At 50.2% G+C, this 27,284-nt stretch overlaps 1 protein-coding gene across 1 annotated transcript in view; it reads left to right on the top strand.

Moving 5' to 3' along the window:
* The window catches only part of DNAH12 (dynein axonemal heavy chain 12), a 320,238-nt gene that overhangs the window by 13,825 nt on the left and 279,129 nt on the right, over positions 1 to 27,284 (top strand). Inside the window, exons 6-7 of the mRNA XM_063940858.1 lie at positions 11,416 to 11,488; positions 12,118 to 12,276. Coding sequence (XP_063796928.1) covers positions 11,416 to 11,488; positions 12,118 to 12,276 — 232 coding nt within the window. The remainder of the gene's footprint in view (positions 1 to 11,415; positions 11,489 to 12,117; positions 12,277 to 27,284) is intronic.

The following is a 27,284-nucleotide window of genomic DNA, read 5'->3' as shown; positions in this document are numbered from 1 at the left end:
GCCGCCCTTAAGGATCCTGCTGATAGAAAGCAGGAGGGTATCCTAAAATGTATTTACACACATACTGGTGTTATACTGCGACCAGCAATCGCCTCAGCCTGGATGTGCAGTGCTGGGTTGGCGTGGTAGGATTCCCTGACTGAAAATATTGATACCCTAGATAGGGACAGTATATTATTGCCTATAGAGCATTTAAAAGATGCATTTCTATATATGCGTGATGCACAGCGGAATATTTGCCGACTGGCATCAAGTGTAAGTGCGTTGTCCATTTCTGCCAGAAGAGGGTTATGGACACGACAGTGGTCAGGTGATGCGGATTCCAAACGGCATTTGGAAGTATTGCCTTATAAAGGGGAGGAGTTATTTGGGGTCGGTCTTTCAGACCTGGTGGCCACGGCAACAGCTGGGAAATCCACGTTTGTACCCCAGGTCGCCTCTCAACATAAGAAGACGCCGTATTATCAGGCGCAGTCCTTTCGTTCCCAGAAGGGCAAGCGGGCAAAAGGTTCCTCATTTCTGCCCCGTGACAGAGGGAGAGGAAAAAGGCTGCAGAAATAAGCCAGTTCCCAGGAACAGAAGCCCTCTCCCGCCTCTGCCAAGCCCTCAGCATGACGCTGGGGCTTTACAAGCAGACTCAGGCACGGTGGGGGCCCGTCTCAATGAATTTCAGCGTGCAGTGGGCTCACTCGCAAGTAGACCCCTGGATCCTTCAGGTGATATCTCAGGGGTACAAATTGGAATTCGAGACGTCTCCCCCTCGTCGTTTTCCTAAAGTCGGCTTTACCGACGTCTCCCTCTGACAGGGAGGCAGTTTTGAAAGCCATTCACAAGCTGTATTTCCAGCAGGTGATAATCAAGGTACCCCTCCTGCAACAGGGAACGGGGTATTATTCCACACTGTTGTGGTACCGAAGCCGGACGGCTCGGTGAGACCGATTCTAAATCTAAAATCTTTGAACACTTACATACGGAGGTTCAAATTCAAGATGGAGTCACTCAGAGCAGTGATTGCGAACCTGGAAGAAGGGGACTACATGATGTCTCGGGACATCAAGGATGCTTACCTTCATGTCCCAATTTACCCTTCTCACCAAGGGTACCTCAGGTTTGTGGTACAGAACTGTCACTATCAGTTTCAGACGCTGCCGTTTGGATGGTCCACGGCACCCCGGGTCTTTACCAAGGTAACGGCCGAAATGATGATACTCCTTCGAAGGAAGGGAGTTTTAGTTATCCCTTACTTGGACGATCTCCTGATAAGGGTAAGATCCAGAGAACAGTTGGAGGTCGGTGTAGCACTATCTCAGGTAGTGTTGCGACAGCACGGGTGGATTCTCAATATTCCAAAATCGCAGCTGGTTCCGACGACTCGTCTTCTGTTCCTAGGGATGATCCTGGACACAGTCCAGAAAAAGGTGTTTCTCCCGGAGGAGAAAGCCAGGGAGTTATCCGAGCTAGTCAGGAACCTCCTAAAACCGAGCCAAGTCTCAGTGCATCAATGCACAAGGGTTCTGGGAAAAATGGTGGCTTCCTACGAAGCAATCCCATTCGGCAGATTCCACGCAAGAACTTTCCAGTGGGACCTGCTGGACAAATGGTCCGGGTCGCATCTTCAGATGCATCAGCGGATAACCCTGTCACCAAGGACAAGGGTGTCCCTCCTGTGGTGGTTGCAGAGTGCTCATCTTCTAGAGGGCCGCAGATTCGGCATTCAGGACTGGGTCCTGGTGACCACGGATGCCAGCCTGCGAGGCTGGGGAGCAGTCACACAGGGAAGGAATTTCCAGGGCTTATGGTCAAGCCTGGAGACATCACTTCACATAAATATCCTGAAGCTAAGGGCCATTTACAATGCCCTAAGCTTAGCAAGACCTCTGCTTCAAGGTCAGCCGGTGTTGATCCAGTCGGACAACATCACGGCAGTCACCCACGTAAACAGACAGGGTGGCACAAGAAGCAGGAGGGCAATGGCAGAAGCTGCAAGGATTCTTCGCTGGGCGGAAAATCATGTGATAGCACTGTCAGCAGTGTTCATTCCGGGAATGAACAATTGGGAAGCAGACTTCCTCAGCAGACGCTCTGGTAACACCGTGGGTGTACCAGTCAGTGTATGTGTTCCATCCTCTGCCTCTCATACACAAGGTACTGAGAATTATAAGATGGAGAGGAGTAAGCACTATATTCGTGGCTCCGGATTGGCCAAGAAGGACTTGGTTACCGGAACTTCAAGAGATGCTCACGGAGGATCCGTGGCCTCTACCTCTAAGAAGGGACCTGCTCCAGCAAGGACCCTGTCTGTTCCAAGACTTACCGCGGCTGCGTTTGACGGCATGGCGGTTGAACGCCGGATCCTGAAGGAAAAAGGCATTCCGGATGAAGTCATCCCTATCCTGATCAAAGCCAGGAAGGATGTAACCGCAAAACATTATCACCGCATTTGGCGAAAATATGTTGCGTGGTGCGAGGCCAGTAAGGCCCGACGGAGGAATTTCAACTGGGTCGATTCCTACATTTCCTGCAAACAGGAGTGTCTATGGGCCTGAAATTGGGGTCCATTAAGGTTCAAATTTCGGCCCTGTCAATTTTCTTCCAAAAAGAACTAGCTTCAGTCCCTGAAGTTCAGACGTTTGTAAAAGGGGTACTGTATATACAGCCTCCTTTTGTGCCTCCAGTGGCACCTTGGGATCTCAATGTAGTTTTTGGGTTCCAAAAGTCACATTGGTTTGAACCACTTAAATCTGTGGAGTTAAAATATCTCACATGGAAGGTGGTCATGCTGTTGGCCCTGGCCTGGGCCAGGCGCGTGTCAGAATTGGCGGCTTTATCCTGTAAAAGCCCTTATCTGATTTTCCATTCGGACAGGGCGGAATTGAGGACTCGTCCTCAGTTTCTCCCTAAGGTGGTTTCAGCGTTTCACCTGAACCAACCTATGGTGGTGCCTGCGGCTACTAGGGACTTGGAGGACTCCAAGTTGCTAGACGTTGTCAGGGCCCTGAAAATATGTTTCCAGGACGGCTGGAGTCAGAAAATCTGACTCGCTGTTTATCCTGTATGCACCCAACAAGCTGGGTGCTCCTGCTTCTAAGCAGACTATTGCTCGTTGGATTTGTAGTACAATTCAGCTTGCACATTCTGTGGCAGGCCTGCCACAGCCAAAAATCTGTAAATGCCCACTCCACAAGGGAGGTGGGCTCATCTTGGGCGGCTGCCCGAGGGGTCTCGGCTTTACAACTTTGCTGAGCAGCTACTTGGTCAGGAGCAAATACGTTTGTAAAATTCTACAAATTTGATACCCTGGCTGAGGAGGACCTGGAGTTCTCTCATTTGGTGCTGCAGAGTCATCCGCACTCTCCCGCCCGTTTGGGAGCTTTGGTATAATCCCCATGGTCCTTACGGAGTCCCCAGCATCCACTAGGACGTCAGAGAAAATAAGAATTTACTTACCGATAATTCTATTTCTCGTAGTCCGTAGTGGATGCTGGGCGCCCATCCCAAGTGCGGATTGTCTGCAATACTGGTACATAGTTATTGTTACCAAAAATCGGGTTATTGCTGTAGTGAGCCATCTTTTCTAGAGGCTCCTCTGTTATCATGCTGTTAACTGGGTTTAGATCACAAGTTATACGGTGTGATTGGTGTGGCTGGTATGAGTCTTACCCGGGATTCAAAATCCTTCCTTATTGTGTACGCTCGTCCGGGCACAGTATCCTAACTGAGGCTTGGAGGAGGGTCATAGGGGGAGGAGCCAGTGCACACCAGGTAGTCCTAAAGCTTTACTTTTGTGCCCAGACTCCTGCGGAGCCGCTATCCCCCATGGTCCTTACGGAGTCCCCAGCATCCACTACGGACTACGAGAAATAGAATTATCGGTAAGTAAATTCTTATTTTTTCCTTCATCCACTAGGGGACACTGGAGAGCAGTTACAATGGGGATATAGTAGGTAGTAACTGGGAGCTAAAACTTTAACAATGTGGCTAGCTCCTCCCCTACTATGTCCCCCCTCCAAGCCAGTCTTTATTTTGTGCCCAAGGGAGCTGGTCACTCTTGGGATTACTCCTGAAGATTTTTTTTTTATTTAATGTAAATTTTCTTTTTTTCTTTTTAGACTCACAGACTGGCAGCTCTACCTCTGCCAGTCTGCACCGCTGGAGCTGCCGGCGGGATCCCATCGCAGCTGCGTTTGGCTTGGGATGGCTCCCCGGGCTGAAGAGACGCTGGCTCTCTGGAGATGGCCGGACCCCGCTGCGTGCGGCGTGTGTCGGGGCCACTCCATCAGCACATCAGACCGGCAGCGTGGCAGAGGTAAGTATTACCCCAGGCCGCGGCTCATATTGCCGGCGGGGAATGCAGAACTCCCCCCGCTACGATCTACCGCTGGCGCAATTAGAGTTTGAATTGGGCGCCATAACGGGGGGGGGGGGGGGGGGCAGAGCTTAATCACGCTATGGGCTCTCAGTTTCCAGCAGCCCCGGTGGCTCTGCGCACGCTGGCGACCATTTTACAACGCTGCACGGAGGTCCAACAGCTTCATCCCAGGACACTGTGAGCAGTTTCAGTGGGGTGTTTGGTGGGGCATTACGGGATTGTGTGAGGCACCTGTAATTTACTGAACGTGCCTGTCACTGCACAGTGGCATGCAGGGCTCACAGGGCGGGTGTGGCTGCACTCCTTTTCTACCCCCCTTCTGTCTGTTACTGTGTTACTGGTTTGTGTGTGTGTGGATGTGTGAAAAGTGCTGCCATGGCTGGAAAGGGTTACAAGGCAGCACAGAAAGTTTTTCAGTGTCAGAAATGTTCTGCAAAGTTCACTCAGGGACAGTCTGAGAATTCCAAGTTATGTGAGGATTGTGGGTCTGAACTATCGGTTCAGCCCTCATCACAGCCGCAGAGCACTCCTGTTTGGACAACACAGCTTACAGAAGTTATGTCACTGTTAACTAGGGAACTGAAGGCTTCTAGGGAAGATAGATAGGCGGCCCGGTTCCAACAGCTTGTCCCGATGCCTGAGCCGGAACCAGCATGGGCCCGGTCCCTGACAAAATCAGTTGAAGGGCTCTCTAGGGCTGTACTCCCTTCCCAGGCCTTAACTTCCCCTCCCCAGGTTTCAAAAAAGAGGTTGCTAGCCTCTGTGTTAAACGACTTTGAGGATGATATGCCTCTATTGGAGGAGGCGGTAGATGTACAGGATACTGATGACGATAGGTTTATGAGGACTCTGAACTAGTGGCTCAGGGTATCAAGGCGCTTATTACCACTATTCGCTCAGTATTACAGGTAGAGGAGACGGAACAGGATACCTTACGTCCTTCACGGTTTGGCACCAACCAAAAACTGCCAGTGACCTTTCCAGTTTCGGAGGAGTTGGAATGCACTCATGACGGCAGCTTGGAAACATCCGGATGCAAGAGTTCAGGTATCAAAGAAAATTTTGTCTTCATATCCTTTTCCCGCAGATAGCAGGAAGCGTTATGAGACCTCTCCAATTGTGGGTCCTTCAGTGTCACGTCTGTCCAAGAAGACGGTTCTACCGGTTCCTGGAGCAACCTTGCTGAAGGAGCCTTCAGATAGGAAGTTGGAGACCACCTTGAAGATGATTTACTCTGCGGCGGGGTTGTTACATCGCCCGCGCAGGTAGGTTGTTGAGTCAACAAGGCTATGGAAGCTTGGGTGGAACAATTGTCCTCAGGTCTACCTGACGACTTGCATCCGGATCAGCTGATACCGTAGGCAGACCATATTCACGAATCAGCCCTATATCTTTGTGAGGTTTCCAAGGACGCCTGTATCCTCTGAGCCAGAATTTCCGCTTTGGCTATCTCGGCCCGCAGAGCTCTCTGGCTTTGACAGTGGCAGGCGGATGCTGAATCCAAGAGGGCGGCAGAAGCGTTGCCCTTTACGGGAGAGGTCCTATTCGGAAAGGATCTGGATGCTTTGATTTCTCAGGTCACTGGAGGTAAGTCGACTTATCTTCCCTCTACTGCTCCAGCCTCTCGGAGGCCCTATAAGGGTCCTTCCTTTCGGTCCTTTAGTTCTCCTTCCAGGTTTCGAGGCCAGGCCAGGGGCGGAGCTTCTGTCTCCCGTGGCCATAGAGGTAGGGGCAGAGGCAGAGGTTCCACAGCCTCAACCCAGCCAGAGATTAAGTCCTCCACCACTCCCACCGCATGACGGGCTTCCGTCCCACCTGGAGCTCGTCTGTGGGATTTCAGGGAAGCCTGGGTTCAATCCTGTCCAGATGCTTGGGTCAGGGATCATGTCACTTGCGGTTACAAACTCGATTTTCAAACCCGACCGCCTCAGCGTTTCTTCACCACGGGTTTGCCAGTTTCCGACGACAGAAGGGTCGCCTTGCAGGTGGCGGTCTGGAAACTTCTGTCCGCAAAGGTACTGATCCCTGTTCCCTCACATCATCGGAAACAGGGCTATTACTCAAGCCTGTTTCTCGTACCGATGCCGAACGGCTCGGTCAGGCCAATTCTGAACTTAAAGAATCTCAATCCGTTTTTGAGGATATTCAAATTCAAGATGTCCCTTCAGTCTGTTATTGCTGGGTTAGAGCAAAACGAGTTTATGGCATCCTTGGACATCAAAGATGCATACTTACATGTTCCCATTTGGCCTCATCAGGCTTTTCTCCGGTTCGCGATACAGAACGCTCATTTCCAGTTCCAGGCCCTTCTGTTCGGTCTCTGTTCTGCTCCCAGAGTGTTCACAAAGGTCATGGCAGTCATGATGGCCCTATTTTGGAAGCAGGGAGTGACGATTGACCCCTATCTGGACGATCTGCTGTTGAAGGCGCACTCTGCAGACCTGTTGCTTCAGAATATCCGGATAACCCAGGACCTTCTGATTCGGTACAGGTGGATCCTTAACTTCCTGAAGTCTCAATTATGCCCCTCGCAACGGTTGCTGTTCTTGGGGATGATTCTCGACACGGTCCGTTAGAAGGTTTTTCTTCCTCAGGACAAGATTCTATCTCATCAGACGTTGGTGAGGTTGGTCCTTCGTCACCGTCGGGTGTCGGTATATCTGTGTATTCGCCTTCTGGGAAAGATGGTAGCGGCGTTCGAAGCTCTTCCATACAGACGGTTCCACTCTCGACCCTTCCAACTGTGTCTCCTACATCAGTGGTCAGGGTCTCATCTATTTCTTCATCAGCGGGTGATGCTGTCTCCAAAAGCGAGGTTGTCTCTCCTCTGGTGGCTCAAATTCAACTCATCTGTTGGAGGGAAAGCGGTTCGGCGTTTGGGATTGGACTCTCCTCACCACAGACGCAAGTCTGCGATGATGGGGGGCTGTGACCCTGCAAAATCGGTTTCAGGGGCGCTGGTCATTTCCTGAATCCGCTCTCCCCATAAACATTCTCGAGCTATGGGCTGTGTACAACCCCCTCCTTCAGGCACATCACCTGCTTCGCGGTCGGGCAGTCAGAGTTCAGTCCGACAACACCACGACGGTGGCATACATCAACCGTCAGGACGGCATTTGCAGCTGAGCGGCGATGAGAGAGGTCACCAACATCCTCCTCTGGGCAGAGGAAAATGCTCTGTCCTTGTCGCCAATATTTAGTCCAGGGGTGGACAATTGGGAAGCTGATTATCTCAGCCGCCAGGACATGCACCTGGGGGAGTGGTCACTCAATCCCCAAGTGTTTTGTCAGCTGGTCCGCCGGTGGGGAAGACCACAGATCGACCTAATGGCATCCCGCCTGAACCATCAACTGCCTCTTTACTACTCTCGGAAGAGGGACCCGGCGGCTGCGGCCGTGGATGCCCTCATGGCTCCTTGGAGCTTCCGGTTCGTTTATCTTTTTCCTCCTTTCCCGTTGCTGCCTTGGGTTCTGCAATACATCAAGAGAGAAGACACACTGGTCCTCTTGGTGGCTCCAGATTGGCCGCGCAGGACTTGGTACTCCACCCTACACCGGTTGTCAGTAGCGGAGCCTTGGCCCCTGCCAATACGGGACGATCTACTACAACAGGGTTCGTTTCTTTATCCAGACTTACGCAGGCTATGTTTGACGGCGTGGCTGTTGAGAAGGCCATCTTGAGAAGGAAGGGGATTCCTCATACGGTTATACCTACTATGCTCCAGGCTCGGAAGTCAGTCACATCGTCTCACTACTACCACATTTGGAAGGCTTATGTGGCCTGGTGTGAACGACGAGAGTTTTCCCCTTCAGTTTTTCACTTAGCCCGCCTTCGCAGTTTTCTGCAGGACGGTTTCTCGGCAGGGCTACGGCTGGGTTCACTAAAGGTTCAGGTCTCTGCTCTTTCAGTTTTCTTCCAAAGGAAATTAGCCTTGCTGCCGGAAGTTCAGACCTTCTTTCAGGGGGTTCTCGGAATACAACCTCCCTTTCGCCCTCCAACGGCACCATGGAACCTCAACCTGGTCCTCTCTTTTCTGCAGTCTCCGTTATTTGAGCCTCTGGAGTCGGTGGAGATGAAATATCTCACTTGGAAGGTGGTCCTTCTACTGGCTCTGGCTTTGACCAGACGGGTATCGGAACTTGGGTCTCTCTCTTGTCGACCTCCTTACCTGATATTTCATGTGGATAGGGCTGAGCTTCGTACTCACATGTCGTTTCTCCCGAAGGTGGTGTCCGATTTTCACATCAATCAGCCACTTGTGGTTACGGCCCTCTCAGCGGATTCACCGGATTCGAGATCTTTGGATGTTGTCAGGGCGCTCTGAATCTATGTGGATAGGTCTTCAGCTATTTGGAAGTCTGATTCCTTATTTGTTCTGTACGATGCTGCCTGTCGTGGATTGCCGGCTTGCGAGCAGACATCCCGATGGATTCGGCTGACCATCAGACAAGCTTATTTGGCGGCTTCTCGAGAGCCTCCGTCTTCCATTTCGGCGCACTCTACACACTCTGTGGGACCCTCGTGGATGGCCGCGCGTGGGGTTTCTATGACTACTTTATGTCGCGCTGCCACTTGGTCGTGCCGATATTGTTACGCTTGACGTAAGTTGGGGTTTCCGACAACCGAGTTTTCGCTGAAGGGACGGCTGCCTGTGGGGTGAATAAACAAGGTGGCTGAATGTAATTCCTCCTCATGGGGTGGAGGCCCAATTAAGTGGTAGCGTTGGCAGGAAGGCGTGAGGAACTAGGATGACTCCGTAAGAAGATAACTGTAGTTTTAATGAATAACAGATTGTACACAAATACTTGGGGAATTTAAAGAAACTGAATTAAAGAACTGGAGTCTATGGTTAATGGTTATACGACTTGAAGAATGAAGCTGAAACACTCCGGTAATGAAGAACTGAAGGACTGTGGTTTATGATAGAAAAACAAGGCTGAAAAACTTTGACTTTGAAAAAGTGGATGTTGTAGTTGGTGATTGAAAGATGAGGCTGAAGCACCTTGACTTTGAAGAAGTGGATGCTGTGGCTGGTGATTAAAAAGACAATGCTGAAGAACTCTAACTTTGAAGAAGTGGATACTGTGGCTAGTACAGAAATTTTCCAAACCAGCGCCCCAATACAATGGTGCCGCGCCCTCTGCCGAAGTGGTCACCCCCACTTCCCAAAAGTCCACAAATAACGTCACAGATTGCAGATGTGCGCACCCCCTTGGATCATACGGGTCAATGGGTGTATCCGTTACGGTATTACTTCCCAATTAGTTCGTGTTGAATGGTAGGTGTCTTGAGGAAGCTTCCTCAAAAGTTACTATTCCTCTTATTTCCCTCAAATAAACTGAAATGGAGGGATATAGTGAAGTACAGTTTTATTGATAACAATTAAAAAGGTAATTAAAATAGTACAAGCAGTTTCACCACCATGTGTGGGGCAAATTTGCGTACCAGAATGTGTGGGGTGACCAATAAAGGCTACCCTGAATCGCTTGTGGGATTTAGTAAACAGGTACCTCCCGGGAAAACAGCACCGTCTATCCCCTGGCTCCCAGACTCTTGGACACTTCCACCAATTTTCTGGTCTGCTGCAGTCTGTCCCAAAAACATCCAACGCGTTTCTGCTCTTGAAGAGCCTTTTTCAAGGGCACCCGAAGCACCTCTACGACCTGGGGAACCGTGAGTGCTTCCACGAGTGGCGACGGGCTTAGACAACAGGACTGCAGCAGTGTTAGAGTACCGACGGATGAGTGCAACCAGGACCAGGACACCAGAAGCAACCTGGGAGCACAGAGCTAGAGAACCTTTCACAGGAAATTAACTTGAAGCACTGTCACTCTCCCTCTGGGCCAGCCCCCTTTTGTAATGGGAAATCACACAGGATTGGCTGGATACCGAGTGGCAACATCCTTGGCAATTCTCTGCTCTCCAACATGGCTGCCCCCAGCACAGGAGACATACTCAGCTGTAGTACACAGCTTTACCCCAGATCTGGCCTCTGACACACTGAGGCTGTGTCACACTAGAGGACCCTGCTGCAGCAACTCCTGCTACAGCGCCCGGCTCTCCGGACCCCCGGCCCTCGGAAGTCGCACACCCATCCAGGAGGACTCGCCGCCAGCAGTTCCCTGTTGCCGCAGCTGCGCCAACCACCGGCACGGCAGCCCCCGCCAGAGGTAAGGCTCCAGATACTGACAGATATACGTTTCTCACGTTTTACAGGTTTGACACTTTTGCGGCCTCTGCGTCACAGTTTGGCTGGGCGGTTTTGCAGGACTGTCAGCGCTCTCCCTCCCATCTTGGGAGCTCTGGGACATCCCCATTGTAACTGCTCTCCAGTGGATGAGGGAGAAATCAGGATTTTGGTACTTGCCGATAAATCCCTTTCTCCGATTCCACAGGGGACACTGGACGCCCACCCAGCGCTGTTTCCTCCTGCTTCACTTCTCTGTTTGCAGGTCACTGTATGACTGCTTGTTTTAGTCATGTTAACCTTTCTCTACGGTTATAGGTTTCCAGGTTTACTTGGTGTTATCCTGGTTTACATGGCTTAGTTAACCTCCTCCATTTTAACGTTGGTCTCTTCCAGCTCTCCTCGGGCACAGTTTTAGGTAGACTGGCTTGGAGGGGGGACATTGTAGGGGAGGAGCTAGCCACATTGTTAAAGTTTTAAAGTGCCAGCTCCCAGTTACTGCCTACTATATCCCCATTGTAACTGCTCTCCAGTGTCCCCTGTGGAATCGGAGAAAGGGATTTATCGGTAAGCCAGAGTGGTCAGCAAGACTTGTAATAGCACAAGTTTCAATGAGAAAGCCAGCATGGCGTTAAAGGGATAGGGGGAAGCTCCGTAAAGTGTGGGAAAGGGTTATGTACCACAAGTGTTCAGTAAATCATATCAACCAATCAGCAGTCAGTTCTGACACTGACATTTTTAGAAATGGGGAATATTATGTTAACTTCAGTTTCTTCATTGATCTGCTCATCTGTTATAACTTCAGTGTTTCCTTGAAAAGTCTCATAGTATATTTCCTCTTCTCTTTCCACTGTTCAGTAAAAAGTATTCTAGTGAAACCAGAGGTGAAAGGGTTGGAAGAAGAATCTGGTCTCTTGCCTGAATTTCCTACGTGAGTAACATCATACAATACAATTCACTAAGGAACATTCATTAACATATGTCGGTTCAGTTTTGTAATAGAGGCAAATACTGTTTATAATATATATATATTTTAATAAAAATCTAGCACAGTTTCAGCTCACATTTGTAAGCCGTGCCTAACGTTGTCTTGTAAGTTCAGAATATCTGTAGTATTAATCGCCAAATTACCTTTCCTGTATATAATGTGAGAAAAAGGGAATTGCAAGAATAGTTAACATGGTACATTATGAAAGCATGAATACAAGTTTTTCAGTGTCTCGTTTGAGATATGTGCATATTTCAGAGATACTTACTGAATGCATGTAACATGACTAGATCAAAGGAGGGTCCTAAGTCAAAGAAGACACCAAGGCAGTATGTACTTTATTGTAAGTGCAAAATAAAATATTGGGGTGCATTGATTACAACACAAGTAGTGTCTCCACCTAAATACATTTTTACTTCCCATAACTAGACATGTTACAGAACAGTGTGTAAGTCCTATTTTCAATAATAGTAATAATAATAATTGCACAAATGCATTGAATTTCATTACATGACAGGTGAAGCTCCCTAATCATCTGATATTACATTATATTGCATTGTGTTGTATTTCAGGGGTCTGGATTTCTCCAAACCTTGGCATCAGAGCTTTGTCCAAGCAAGAAATGAGATCAGTAAGAATCTTCATCTCCTCCACCCAGCCATTCGGACCATACTTGATCTGGGCTACACCACTTTCTCCAGTCTGCTCATTGACGACCTGGCTGGATACAGGTAGAGCTGAACTTTGTTTTTTTTGGGGGGGATTATAATTATCCGTATCATAATTTTATTATAACGACTGAGACACAGAGAAAATGACTATTTAGTTGCACTGTGTGGCTGGGTTAGCATGGGTGCTCCTGGATTTCCGCCACAGTGCCTGGGTGTTAACTTTGGAGCACAGTGATGGGCTTTGCAGAGGGGCAGATATTTGCACTGGCCACAGTTTGGCGGGGAGAGGGTATTACTTGTAGAGTATGAAGCAGGCATACTGATGCATCTCATTGTGTGACAAAACATGTCATTTTGCAAAGTGAGTTTATTGGAAATAGATGAAGTGGTGGAGATGGTTCATAAATAGTAGTGTTCTATTGCTGTGCTGAACACTGTGCAACCATTCTCTGCAAAGTCTCTTGGACCAGCTATAACTTATGGAGATCAGGTCCTCGTCTTTATATTTCATTTCATTTAAGAAGTATTGTATGTAAACAAAGGGAAAAACGTATTCATTTAAAGTGTTACTGTAAGTTTGTAACGTGATGGTTACACATTTGCACAGTACTGTACCTCTGCAGAGGTATCTGTGTTTCTGCAAACACAGACCTACTTCTAGTTTACAGAAGAGCCTCTTGGGTGGCTTGCTCCTTGAAATGCACTGATCCCAGGGCTGGTGCAAGATCTCTCTGCACCCTAGGCAAAGCTTCAGCCTAGTGCCCCCTAACATGCAAACCCTGCCCCCCACCCAACCTACCAGAGGTGAGATGCAGGTGGGTTGGGGTGAATTGCATCATTATACATATACAGAGAAAAGGGACAACACTCAAGGACTTTTAAAGTGACAAAGTATATTGTCAACAAAGCCTCACAAATGTTGCTAACGTTGCTCACAATATACTTTCACTTTAAAAGTCCTTTAGTGCCGTCTATTCTTTATATAAACATGCTAGCCGGCATGTTAGGAATCATATAGGACACTGAGGTCAATTTTACTTCTTTTTATATATACTGTATATGGGGTCTGGTAGGGATATTTAAGTGGGGTTGAGTATGGGGTGCCAGCAGTCAGAATACCGACAGCGGAATCCTGACCACCATAATCCCAACATTTTGAATGAAATGAATTCACTCTAACCCTTCCCCTTCCCATAACCCTCCCTCCATAAGTTCCCCATTTTCTAAGTTCAGCAAATAGAACAGCCCTTGCCAAGAGGGATCTTAGCTCTCTCGAGACACTCTGCATCTCGCCACAATCTCTCTCCCACGCGGTATCTGCTCTTTACCAGTTACTATAGCTGAGGTAGTGGCATTATTTAAAAAGGGATCCAAAAATCATCCGGGTAACTACAGACCGGTTAGTTTGACGTCTATAGTGGGGAAAATATTGGAAGGAATTCTAAGGGATAGCATACAGGAGTATCTACAGACCGCTATGATTATTAGCAAAAACCAGCATGGATTTGTGAGGGACAGATCATGTCAAACTAACTTAATTAGCTTCTACCAGGAAGTGAGCAATAATCTTGACCAGGGAAAAGCAGTGGATGTGGTCTACTTAGATTTTGCAAAAGTCTTCGATACAGTGCCTCACAGGAGACTGATCATCAAATTAAATGAGCTTGGCCTAGGAAAAACTGTTTGCACATGGATAAGTAACTGGCTGAATAACAGGGTACAGCGAGTAGTGGTCAACGGGAAGTCCTCAAGCTGGACCCCAGTAGTCAGCGGAATACCACAAGGGTTCGTACTCGGGCCACTACTGTTCAACATATTTATCAATGACCTAGAAATAGGCCTGGAAAGCACAGTGTCAATCTTTGCAGATGATACTAAACTGTGTAGGGTAATTAATTTGGAAACCTGGGCGTTTAAATGGAGAATGAGGTTCAATATAGAAAAATGCAAGGTTATGCATTTCGGGACTAAAATCAAACTTGCATCCTACATATTAAATGGGGAAAGTCTAGAGGTAACAATATTGGAAAAGGATTTGGGAGTACTCATTGATAATAGGCTTAATAACCGTACACAATGTGAAAGTGCAGTAAAAAAGGCAAGTAAGGTGCTAGCGTGCATAAAATGGGGAATTGAGACAAGGGATGAGGATGTAATCCTGCAGCTGTATAAATCATTGGTACGTCCGCACCTGGAATATTGTGTTCAGTTTTGGGCACCACTGTATAAAAAAGATATTGGTGAACTCGAAAGGGTTCAAAGACAAGCTACTAAATTGATTAAAGGGCTAGAGGGACTGGAGGAAAGGCTTACTAGGTTGAATATGTATACACTGGAAAAGAGGCATCTAAGAGGAGACATTATTAATATCTTCAAATATGCAGTGATCGCGCTGAGGCCAAAAAAAAGTGGGTCGCAGGGACCCCTCACTTTTAAAAGTTGGGGTCCTACCGGTCCTTTTCTGGGTCCCATCGGAATGAAGGTTTTTATTAATCTTAATCTTGTTGCAAGGTGGTGGGATGGGGGTGACAGTGCTGCTGGGCTGTGTAGCATGCAGGACACCCTGCACCAGAGCTGTAACTAGACATTTTGGTGCCCCTTGGCAGAAAGTGAATCGATTCTCCATCTCCCAGAACCTTAAGTATAGGCAGTGCGCGCCGAAGGCGCGCGCAAAAAATTAGGGGCATGGCTTAATGGAGAAGGGGCGTGGCCACATAATAGTACCAATTCACATTATACCACACAGTAGTGCCGCTTATACACATTGCACCAGGTAGAACCTCCTATACACACTGCACCAGGTAGAGCACGTTATACATATTGCTCCAGGTACAGCACGTTATTAGCGCCAGGCAGAGCACGTTATTAGTGCCAGGCAGAGCACGTTATATACTTAGCGCCAGGCAGAGCATATTATACATATTGCACCAGGTAGCTGACAATATGCACATTGCACCAGGTAGAGCACGTTATACACACTGAGCCAGGTAGAGCACGTTACACACACTGTGCCAGGTAGTGCACGTTACACACACTGCGCCAGGTAGAGCACGTTACACACACTGCGCCAGGTAGAGCACGTTTCACACACTGCGCCAGGTAGAGCACATTACACACACTGCGCCAGGTACAGCACGTTACACACACTGAGCCAGTCAGAGCACGTTATACACACTGAGCCAGGTAGAGCACGTTACACACACTGCGCCAGGTAGAGCACGTTACACACACTGCGCCAGGTAGAGCACGTTACACACAATGCGCCAGGTAGAGCACGTTATACACACCGCGCCAGGTAGAGCACGTTATACACACCGAGCCAGGTAGAGCACGTTATACACACTGCGCCAGGTAGAGCAAGTTATACACACCGCGCCAGGTAGAGCACGTTATACACACTGAGCCAGGCAGAGCACGTTATACACACTGCGCCAGGTAGAGCAAGTTATACACACCGCGCCAGGTAGAGCACGTTATACACACTGAGCCAGGCAGAGCACGTTATACACACCGCGCCAGGTAGAGCACGTTATACACACTGAGCCAGGCAGAGCACGTTATATACACTGCGCCAGGTAGAGCACGTTATACACACTGCGCCAGGTAGAGCACGTTTCACACACTGCGCCAGGTAGAGCACGTTACACACCCTGAGCCAGTCAGAGCACGTTATACACACTGAGCCAGGTAGAGCACGTTACACACACTGCGCCAGGTAGAGCACGTTACACACACTGCGCCAGGTAGAGCACGTTATACACACCGAGCCAGGTAGAGCACGTTATACACACTGCGCCAGGTAGAGCACGTTATACACACCGAGCCAGGCAGAGCACGTTATACACACCGAGCCAGGCAGAGCACGTTATACACACCGCGCCAGGTAGAGCACGTTATACACACTGAGCCAGGCAGAGCACGTTATACACACTGCGCCAGGTAGAGCACGTTATACACACTGCGCCAGGTAGAGCACGTTATACACACCGCGCCAGGTAGAGCACGTTATTCACTCTGCGCCAGGTAGAGCACGTTATACACACCGAGCCAGGCAGAGCACGTTATACACACCGCGCCAGGTAGAGCACGTTATACACACCGAGCCAGGCAGAGCACGTTATACACACCGCGCCAGGTAGAGCACGTTATACACACTGAGCCAGGCAGAGCACGTTATACACACTGCGCCAGGTAGAGCACGTTATACACACTGCGCCAGGTAGAGCACGTTATACACACTGCGCCAGGTAGAGCACGTAATTCACACTGCGCCAGGTAGAGCACGTTATACTCACCGAGCCAGGCAGAGCACGTTATACACACCGCGCCAGGTAGAGCACGTTATTCACACTGCGCCAGGTAGAGCACGTTACACACAATGCGCCAGGTAGAGCACGTTATACACACCGCGCCAGGTAGAGCACGTTATACACACCGAGCCAGGTAGAGCACGTTATACACACTGCGCCAGGTAGAGCAAGTTATACACACCGCGCCAGGTAGAGCACGTTATACACACTGAGCCAGGCAGAGCACGTTATACACACCGCGCCAGGTAGAGCACGTTATACACACTGAGCCAGGCAGAGCACGTTATATACACTGCGCCAGGTAGAGCACGTTATACACACTGCGCCAGGTAGAGCACGTTTCACACACTGCGCCAGGTAGAGCACGTTACACACCCTGAGCCAGTCAGAGCACGTTATACACACTGAGCCAGGTAGAGCACGTTACACACACTGCGCCAGGTAGAGCACGTTACACACACTGCGCCAGGTAGAGCACGTTATACACACCGAGCCAGGTAGAGCACGTTATACACACTGCGCCAGGTAGAGCACGTTATACACACCGAGCCAGGCAGAGCACGTTATACACACCGAGCCAGGCAGAACACGTTATACACACCGCGCCAGGTAGAGCACGTTATACACACTGAGCCAGGCAGAGCACGTTATACACACTGCGCCAGGTAGAGCACGTTATACACACTGCGCCAGGTAGAGCACGTTATACACACCGCGCCAGGTAGAGCACGTTATTCACTCTGCGCCAGGTAGAGCACGTTATACACACCGAGCCAGGCAGAGCACGTTATACACACCGCGCCAGGTAGAGCACGTTATACACACCGAGCCAGGCAGAGCACGTTATACACACCGCGCCAGGTAGAGCACATTATACACACTGAGCCAGGCAGAGCACGTTATACACACTGCGCCAGGTAGAGCACGTTATACACACTGCGCCAGGTAGAGCACGTTATACACACTGCGCCAGGTAGAGCACGTAATTCACACTGCGCCAGGTAGAGCACGTTATACACACCGAGCCAGGCAGAGCACGTTATACACACCGCGCCAGGTAGAGCACGTTATTCACACTGCGCCAGGTAGAGCACGTTATACACACTGCGCCAGGTAGAGCACGTTATTCACACTGCGCCAGGTAGAGCACGTTATACACACCGAGCCAGGCAGAGCACGTTATACACTCCGCGCCAGGTAGAGCACGTTATACACACTGAGCCAGGCAGAGCACGTTATACACACTGCGCCAGGTAGAGCACGTTATACACACTGAGCCAGGCAGAGCATGTTATACACACTGCGCCAGGTAGAGCACGTTATACACACCGAGCCAGGTAGAGCACGTTACACACACTGCGCCAGGCAGAGCACGTTATACACACTGCGCCAGGTAGAGGGGCAGAGATATAGGGGTGTGAGGAGGTAACACTGGGCTGAGTTAGGGAGGGGAATCAGTGTATCTGGACTGACAGGGTGGTTCTAGATGGGAGGGCAGTGAGAAAACACAGTGGGCTGGTTGGGGAGGGAAGGTGGAAACACTGGGCTGGCAGACACTGTTAAGACAGCATTAGCCTGCTGCTGTTCAGTTTCTGCCTGGCCCCGCACACTGGCTCAGCTAAATTACCTCTACCCTGCCAGCTCTGAGCAGGGATTTGTTCACAGGTGGCGGGTCCGACTTCATCACTCTGCTGGGTGATGTCATCTTGCGGCGGCTCCGGCATCTCCCGTATCATCTGTAATCTAGCGGGCTCTCCCCTCCCGTGGACTAGTGCAGCCGGGGAGAGGGTGAGAAGTGTGGATCAAGCCCGGGAGCGCCGCGCTGCAGCTTCCTGTCAGTCCTCTCAGCGTGTTCCTGTCTGACTCCCGGCACCGCATCTTCCCGCCCAGCAGCAGCAGCAGCCGCCGCTGACTTCTGACCAATAAGGTCAGAGAAAAGTTAGCTAGTAACCAATCAGGCGCCAGAGAGCAATTTCAGCGGAGCGCGTCCCCGGGGACCCGCCCATTCTTACAAAGTGAGTCCCCAGTCCTCATTTTGGGGTAAAAAACGCGCTATAGCGCGTTTTTGCGATCACTGAATATGTAAAGGACAATTACAAAGGTGGGCACTCGCTGAGGCTGGAGGAGAGAAAATTCCATACGCAAAAGAGGAAAGGGTTCTTCACTGTTAGGGCAATAAGGATTTGGAATTCACTGCCAGGGAAAGTAGTAATGGCGGACTCTGTAAATGCATTTAAAAAAGGATTGGATACATTTCTGATTGGAAATGATATACAAGGTTATAACATTTTAAATATTGACGTTGTTAATCTGGGTGTAACATGATTTATAGTTAACTAGTCATAAAACATTACTTCAGCAGGTACATTATAATCAACACAACTTAATACAGGTTGAACACGATGGGCATTTTTCCTCTATTCAACCTCAATTACTATGTTACTGTGGTACTTTTGGTTAACTGGACTACCCCCATTCTGACCTATGCCAAAGCCTGGGAAATGACATGGGCCTTTTCTTATCCGACCTGGAGTGGAAGACTGATTTTCTTAAGGGACACAGTACAAGATCTTGATGAGATGGTACAGATACCTCTCTTTGCTTCATGTTATTCATGTTATGTATCTCTCCAACCCTGGTTCGTGTTGGAGATCTTCCTCTGCCCTAGGTTCCCTGTGTCATGTCTGGTGGGATTGCCCTCATTTATCAAATTTCTGGGCTAATGTTATTACCACTTTGGAGCAGATTTTGGTTACTCAGTCTTCGATACCGGTGCAGAAATATAAAAAAAATAATTACTCCGGCATCTTGGTAATGCAGCTTATTCATTTACACATGCAAGGAATGGTTCTATAAGATTGATTATTTTATGTCATCTTGGTTGCTTCAACAGCCAAACCTTGTGATTTTTCTAGCACCTGTTTCCCTTGGTTGGAATAGAAGTCCTCAGCTGACTATAAAGCTAAGTACACACTGTTAGATTTTTTGGGTCGGCCCGACAGTCGGTCAATTTTTTTGTACATTGTAGGCACTAATATTTGAGCTACACAGTTAAAGTTACTGAATTTCTGCCATATCACATGGCATTTGCCCACAAGGCAGATGGCATAGTGACAGGAAAACATAGGACATTTGGGCAGATTATTGAGAATGCACACACACTGCTCGATTTCGTGAGTTTTTGGCCAAGATTTTTGGTTTGGTGGGACGACAGATCACAAAATCGATCGCTCGTGTGTGGCAAGCTTTTCCAGAATTATCAGTGAAACGCCGAAACGATCCTTCATACACACTACATAATAAATTTTGCCAAAAACCCGATTATTGGCAAATCTTCCCAATTATTGTATATTGTGTACCTAGCATTAGACTTCCAAGTCCGTGATCCCACAAGACATATGGGCCGGGATGTAATGAAGTCTGAGTTGAGGGGCTATGCAGGATGCCGGACGACTCTAACATTTTTTAAAGAGGCAATCATTTACAGGGCATAGTTTAGTCATGTGAATGCTTGCCCCTTTAAAAAAACGCACGGCCACTGAACTCGGACTTCATTACATGCTTCATTACATTCCTTAGTCCTTTGATTCAATCCATTCTTCTCCCCTATATTCATGAGCCACAGACTTTTTTTCTTTTTTTTTACTCCATGGCGGACCCCTCCCTTATCCCTTTTCTATCCTCTCTCCTTCCCTTTCTACTTCCTGCCTTGTATTTCTTCTTTTTCCTCTTCTTAGTTACTGTTATTCTTTATAAGATTAATTAAGAATTATAAATTACTAGCTGAAGTACCCGCGTTGCCTTAGTTTAAAGGGCCCCATACACTACAACAATATGTCTGAGGCTGAAGTCGGAGGCGATTTCCCTTGTACTCTCCCGGGAGCTACCATACATTCCATACAATTTGGTAAATTTTGCATGCGATATATCGTATGCGATCCCAGCCATGCCTGCGGGAACCGACATATCACGAGTGCAGCACTAACGACCTAGAGGAGTCGAACCGACGCTCGCGGGACCGTGCATCGGAACGGAAACACAGACAAAATGCCCGATTTCACCCAATATATCGGCCCGAATGACCGAATTGGGCTGAAATCGGGCATAATCGTTCTAGTGTATGGGGCCCTTTACTTATTGAGTTATCAATGAGTTGGATGTAACTGTCCACATTTTAAAAATAATTAGCAGCTTAGCAGCTCTTCCAACACACCCATGAGGTGGCTGCCCAGAGTCGTTTTTTTTGTTTTTTTTGGGGGGGGGGTAATCCCCAGCTTTTATTTCTGTTCATTTTTATACAGGTCGAGTATCCCATATGCAGAGTGCTCGAGACCAGGAGACCAGGAGCATTTCAGATATGGGATTTTTCAGGATAACAGAATACCTGTTATCAGGATGGGTCCTGGGGGTCCTCAGCGGGTCTGGAGCAGGGGTTCCGGGCGTGTCTGCGGCATGTCCGGTGTGCCAGTGGGGAGGTCCCGGGGGTCTGTGGCAGGTCCGGTGCATCAGCGGGAGTGTCCCGGTGGTCATCTGTGGGTCCTGACCGCAATAACGGTGAGGGATTGGCTGCAAAGCCACTCCCCCACCTGTCTGTGATTGGTCGCGGACCCAGTGACGTCATAACGCTGGTCACTTCATGGCGTCACTACAGGGCCAAAATAATATTCCCGTTTCCAAGACTTTGGGAACCCTCATGTCAGTCAGATACCTGGCAGAAGGCCGGCAGACCAGTCTGGAGTGGGACAAAATCGAGCACAAAAAAATTAGACAGACAGCTGAAGAGAAAATAAAATAATAAAAAAGAGGGAGAAAGACCTAGAAGGGATAAACAAAGGAGGACTCAAAGAAGAAATCGAAAGCGGTAGAGAAGGAATAAAATAAGAAAGAGAAAAGCAAACCACACAATATTCAAAGGCTGTAGTCAAAAAGCACTGCAGGCTGCAGTCCAACAATCTCAGAAGCAAAAGACCTCCCAGCTCCAGGAACAGAGATACTGTATGTATCATCTAAAAGAGATTTAACTGTGTCATTCCTCGTTGTTGCCAGTCACCAGGGCCGGCCCGACGCATACGCGTTGAGCGCCAGGCAATAGAGGGCGCTGCTGCAGACAGTGAGTCACAGTGACTTCACTCTCTACAGCAGCAGTGGCCAGCAAGCGTGCTACCCGGCGCGCACAGATGTCTCCGGTGGCAGTGACTATCTTAAATTCCGCGCCGGCCCGAGAGCCAATCAGAGCTCGCGGACCGGCAGCTAAGGCTCCTGATTGGCTGCCGGACCGCGAGCTCTGATTGGCTCACGGGCCGGCGCCAAATTGAAGATAGACACCGATGCTGGAGACGGAGGGGTAGGAGAGGCGCACGCTGCGCACTCCTCCCCTCTCAGCAGCAGGTGAGCAGCACTTTTTTTTTTTTGGGGGGGGGGGGGTTGGAGGCACTGTGGGCAGGGGCGGATCCAGAAGAAAATGATAGGGGGGGGCATCATGGCAGGGGCAAGTACATTTACGTGCGGCTTCGGTGCATGTGAGGTGGCGCTTCTTATACAATGCCCACAGTTGTAGCGCTCATTATGCAATGTCCACTGTACTGGTAGTGCCCCTTATATAGACCCCATAGTAGTGGTGCCCCTTATGCAATGCCCGTATTTCCCCCAGTAGTAATGTTGCCTGTAGTAATGCCCCCGGTCATTTAGCGCCCTAGTAGTTATGCCCCCAGTGGTAATGCCCCTGCAGTTATGACCCCAGTAGTTTACCCCCCCTTTAGTTTAGCCTCCCAGTGGTAATGCCCCCAGTAGTTCGCCTGCTTGTAGTTTAGCCCCTGTAGTTATGCCCCCCTTGTAGTTTAGCCCCCAGTAGTTTGGCCCCTGTAGTTATGCCCCCAGTAGTATGGCCCTCCTGTAGTATTCCCCCAGTAGTTAGCCCCTTTGTAGTTGGCCCCCCAGTAATAATGTCCCCAAGTAGATGCCCCCCAGTAATAATGTCCCCCAGTAGTTTGCCCCCAGTAGATGCCCCCCAGTAATAATGTCCTCCAGTAGTTTGCCCCCAGTAGTAATGCCCCCAGGGAGTTTGCCCCCAATAGATGACCCCCCAGTAGTAATGCCCCCAGATGCCCCCCAGTAATAATGCCCCCAGTAGATGGCCCCCAGTAAAAATGTCCCCAGTAGCTGCCTCCAGTAGTAATGCCCCCAATAGATGACCCCCAAATAGTAATGCCCCCAGTAGATGTGCCCCCAGTAGTAATGCCCCCCAGTAGTAATGCCCTTGTTGATGCCCCCCAGTAGCAATGCCCCCAGTAGATGCTCCCCCAGTAATAATGCCCCCAGTAGTAATGCCCCCCCACCCAGTAATAATGTCCCTTGTTGATGCCCCCAGTAGTAATGTCCCTCCCTAGTTTGCCCCAAGTAGATGCCCCCGCTGCACTGAGGTAGAGAAAAGAGAACATACTTACCAAGCCACGTTCCCGCTTCCAGACCGCTGCAGTCCTCCTCCTCGTGGCGTCCTCTCCTCAGCACTATGAGAGAGACGTCATGACTGACGTCTCTCCCATAGCGCACGCCGCACAGTGACAGCGCCGGAGGCAGGAGCTCAATACTGAGCTCCTGCCTCCGGCTGCCGCTGTGCAGGGAGACGGGCGCCCGCTGGTAACACAATCTTAGCGGGCGCCCGTCATCTCCCTGTGCGGCGCCGGGGGGACGGACGGACGGACGGGGGACGGAGGCACAAACGACAGGGGGGCACGGACCCGAGTGCCCCCCCCCTGGATCCGCCACTGCCTGCAATTTTACTTTATACCAGAGGTTCTCAAACTCGGTCCTCATGGGCACACACAGTGCATGTTTTGCAGGTCTCCTCACAGAATCGCAAGTGAAATAATTAGCTCCACCTGTGGACCTTTTAAAATGTGTCAGTGAGTAATTAATACACCTGTGCACCTGCTGGGTTACCTGCAAAACATGCACTGTGTGTGCCCCCGAGGACCGAGTTTGAGAACCTCTGCTTTATACTAACCACCAATATTGCAACAGATAACATATTGTGATGCATTCAAATATAATAGCCAGTTTTACTTAGCAGGGGCGGTCCAGAAGAAAAGGATAGGGGGGGCACCATGGAAGGGGCAAGTACATTTGCGTGCGGCTTCGGTGCATGTGAGGTGGCGCTTCTTATACAATGCCCACAGTTGTAGCGCTCATTATGCAATGTCCACTGTACTGGTAGTGCCCCTCATATAGACCCCATAGTAGTGGTGCCCCTTATGCAATGCCCGTATTTCCCCCAGTAGTAATGTTGCCTGTAGTAATGCCCCCAGTCATTTAGCGCCCTAGTAGTTATGCCCCCAGTGGTAATGCCCCTGCAGTTATGACCCCAGTAGTTTACCCCCCCTTTAGTTTAGCCTCCCAGTGGTAATGCCCCCAGTAGTTTGCCTGCTTGTAGTTTAGCCCCTGTAGTTATGCCCCCCTTGTAGTTTAGCCCCCAGTAGTTTGGCCCCTGTAGTTATCCCCCAGTAGTTTGGCCCCTGTAGTTATGCCCCCAGTAGTTTGGCCCTCCTGTAGTATTCCCCCAGTAGTTAGCCCCTTTGTAGTTGGCCCCCCAGTAATAATGTCCCCAAGTAGTTTGCCCCCAGTAGATGCCCCCCAGTAATAATGTCCCCCGGTAGTTTGCCCCCAGTAGATGCCCCCCAGTAATAATGTCCTCCAGTAGTTTGCCCCCAGTAGTAATGCCCCCTAGGAGTTTGCCCCCAATAGATGACCCCCCAGTAGTAATGCCCCCAGATGCCCCCCAGTAATAATGCCCCCAGTAAAAATGCCCCCAGTAGATGCCCCCCCAGTAATAATGCCCCCAGTAGTAATGCCCCCCAGTAGTAATGCCCTTGTTGATGCCCCTCAGTAGTAATGCCCCTTGTTGATGCCCCCCAGTAGTAATGCCCCCAGTAGATGCTCCCCCAGTAATAATGCCCCCAGTAGTAATGCCCCCCCACCCAGTAGTAATGTCCCTTGTTGATGCCCCCAGTAGTAATGTCCCCCCCTAGTTTGCCCCCAGTAGATGCCCCCGCTGCACTGAGGTAGAGAAAAGAGAACATACTTACCAAGCCACGTTCCCGCTTCCAGACCGCTGCAGTCCTCCTCCTCCTGGCGTCCTCTTCTCAGCACTATGAGAGAGACGTCATGACTGACGTCTCTCCCATAGCGCACGCCGCACAGTGACAGCGCCGGAGACAGGAGCTCAGTACTGAGCTCCTGCCTCCGGCTGCCGCTGTGCAGGGAGACGGGCGCCCGCTGGTAACACAATCTCAGCGGGCGCCCGTCATCTGCCTGTGAGGCGCAGGGGGGGGAGACGGACGGACGGGGGACTGGGGACGGAGGCACAAACGACAGGGGGGGCACGGGCCCGAGTGCCCCCCCCCCTCCCTGGATCCGCCACTGACTGTGGGGGCATGTGTATCAGCATGTGGGGGCATGTGTTTCAGTACTAGGGGTATATCTGGCCAAACCCTCCAACATTTTAGAGCTAAAAATCGGTACAAATCAGGAAAGGGGCGTGGCCACGGGTAAAGGGGGCGTGGCCACACCATTTTTCCTATACTTTCAATGGACTTTTGGAGAGTCAAAAATTGGTACAGACCACAGAAAAAAGGTACTGTACCTGCCAAAAAGGTACAGTTGGAGGGTATGTCTGGCACTGTGGGAGGCACTGTGGAGGCATGTGTATCTGCACTGGGGGCATATCTGGCACTGTGGGGGTATGTGTATCAGCACTGGAGGTATATCTGGCACTGTGGGAGGCACTGTGGGGGCATGTGTTTCAGCACTGGGGGTATATCTAGCAGTGTGGGAGGCACTATGGAGGCATGTGTATCTGCACTGGAGGTATATCTGGCGCTGTGGGGGCATGTGTATCTGCACTGATAACATATCTGGCACTGTGGGGACATGTGTATCTGCACTGGAGGTATATCTGGCACTGTGGGGACATGTGTATCTGCACTGGAGGTATATCTGGCACTGTGGGGACATGTGTATCTGCACTGGAGGTATATCTGGCACTGTGGGGACATGTGTATCTGCACTGGAGGTATATCTGGCACTGTGGGGACATGTGTATCTGCACTGGGGGTATATCTGGCACTGTGGGGACATCAGTCACCAACTATCTCAATGTCACCCTGCCTCAGTCACCCACCATCTCCCTGTCACCCCTGCCTCACCAGTAACCTATTATCTCCCTGTCACCCACTATCACCCTGTACCACGGGGAGTACACTTATGTAGCCATACCCCTTTCTTGTAAGACAACACCCCTTTTATCCCATCAAGGGGCGCCAAAATAGATGTTTACTTACTAAAAAAAATAAGCTTGGGCCGGCCCTGTCAGTCACATTGCTTTATATGCTGCCTTGACCTGTAGATTAGTAGCTGTTGGGATCTTTCATAGAGACTGGCCAAATGTGTTGAAGTCAAAGCACAGTGCACGGCACAGGGGGCAAACGATGTTAATCTGAAGTCATTGAGCCAAGCATGGAGCATGGAAAACATGGAGGCAGGATGGAACTGCTACTTTCTCTCCAATCTCAAACTGTGAGAAACAGATTGTACAGGTCTCTCCGGCTTCTTCCTCTCCAGCAGTGCAGCAGTCCAACAGAGAATGGTCTACCTCAGGGGTGGGTAACCTCCAACCCGCGGGCCGTATAAGGCCTGCAAAGCCGTTTGTTCTGGCCCTCCCACTGCTGTGTGTCAGCGAGACACATCGCCGCTCAGTCCGGAGGCGGCGTTTCTCAACTGTCAAGGCAGGGAGGAGAGCGCAGCTATGTCCGGCGGCAGCGGCGGGTAGGATCTCAAACCAGTTGCCGGTTTGTGAGCCAATCAGAGCTTGCGGAGCGGCAGCCAATCAGGAGCCGCCGCTGCCGGTCCACGAGCTCTGATTGGCTCACGAACCGACGGCTGGTTTGAGGTCCAACACGCCGCCTGACATAGCCGCGCTCTCCTCCCTGCTCTGACCCCTGACAGATGAGACACGCCGCCGCCGGATGGAGCAGCAGCAGGACAGAACAGCAGCAGCGATGAGCAGCACAGTTGGGGGGGGCATGTGTGGGGGCATTTTTGTATCTGGCACTGTGAGGGTATTTGTGTATCTGGCACTGTGGGGCAATGTGTATCTGGCACTGTGGGAGCATTTGTGTGTCTGGCACTGTGGGGGCATTTGTGTATCTGGCACTGTGGGGGCAATGTGTATCTGGCACTGTGGGAGCATTTGTGTGTCTGGCACTGTGGGAGAATTTGTGTGTCTGGCACTGTGGGGGCATTTGTGTATCTGGCACTGTGGGAGCATTTGTGTGTCTGGCACTGTGGGATCATTTGTGTATCTGGCACTGTGGGTGCAAATGTAACAGGCCCGGACAGTGATATAGTGCCTGCTGCCGTGCAGGTGTCGTCACTCCACCCACCTGTGGCAACTCCCGTCACAAACGATACCCAGAAGCGTCAGGGAACTCCGCCTTCCGGATCGATCGCCGGCACGAACACCTCCCTGCAGCGGTCGACGAAGAACCTAGAAGGAAGGAACGTACCGGTTGAGACGTGCGTGACGACCTCCGTCGGAGGCACAGGGCGCGTCAGGGGTAGCTGCGACCTTCACCGGCTGGGCATTTGTGTGTCTGGCACTGTTGGGGCATTTGTGTATCTGGCACTGTGGGGCAATGTGTATCTGGCACTGTGGGAGCATTTGTGTGTCTGGCACTGTGGGAGCATTTGTGTGTCTGGCACTGT

The sequence above is a fragment of the Pseudophryne corroboree genome, chromosome 9 (genome assembly GCF_028390025.1).
Source record: "Pseudophryne corroboree isolate aPseCor3 chromosome 9, aPseCor3.hap2, whole genome shotgun sequence".
In the NCBI taxonomy this organism is placed as follows: domain Eukaryota; kingdom Metazoa; phylum Chordata; class Amphibia; order Anura; family Myobatrachidae; genus Pseudophryne; species Pseudophryne corroboree.
The sequence above is the reverse complement of the archived record's forward strand: the minus strand, read 5'-3'. Positions and strand labels throughout refer to the sequence as shown.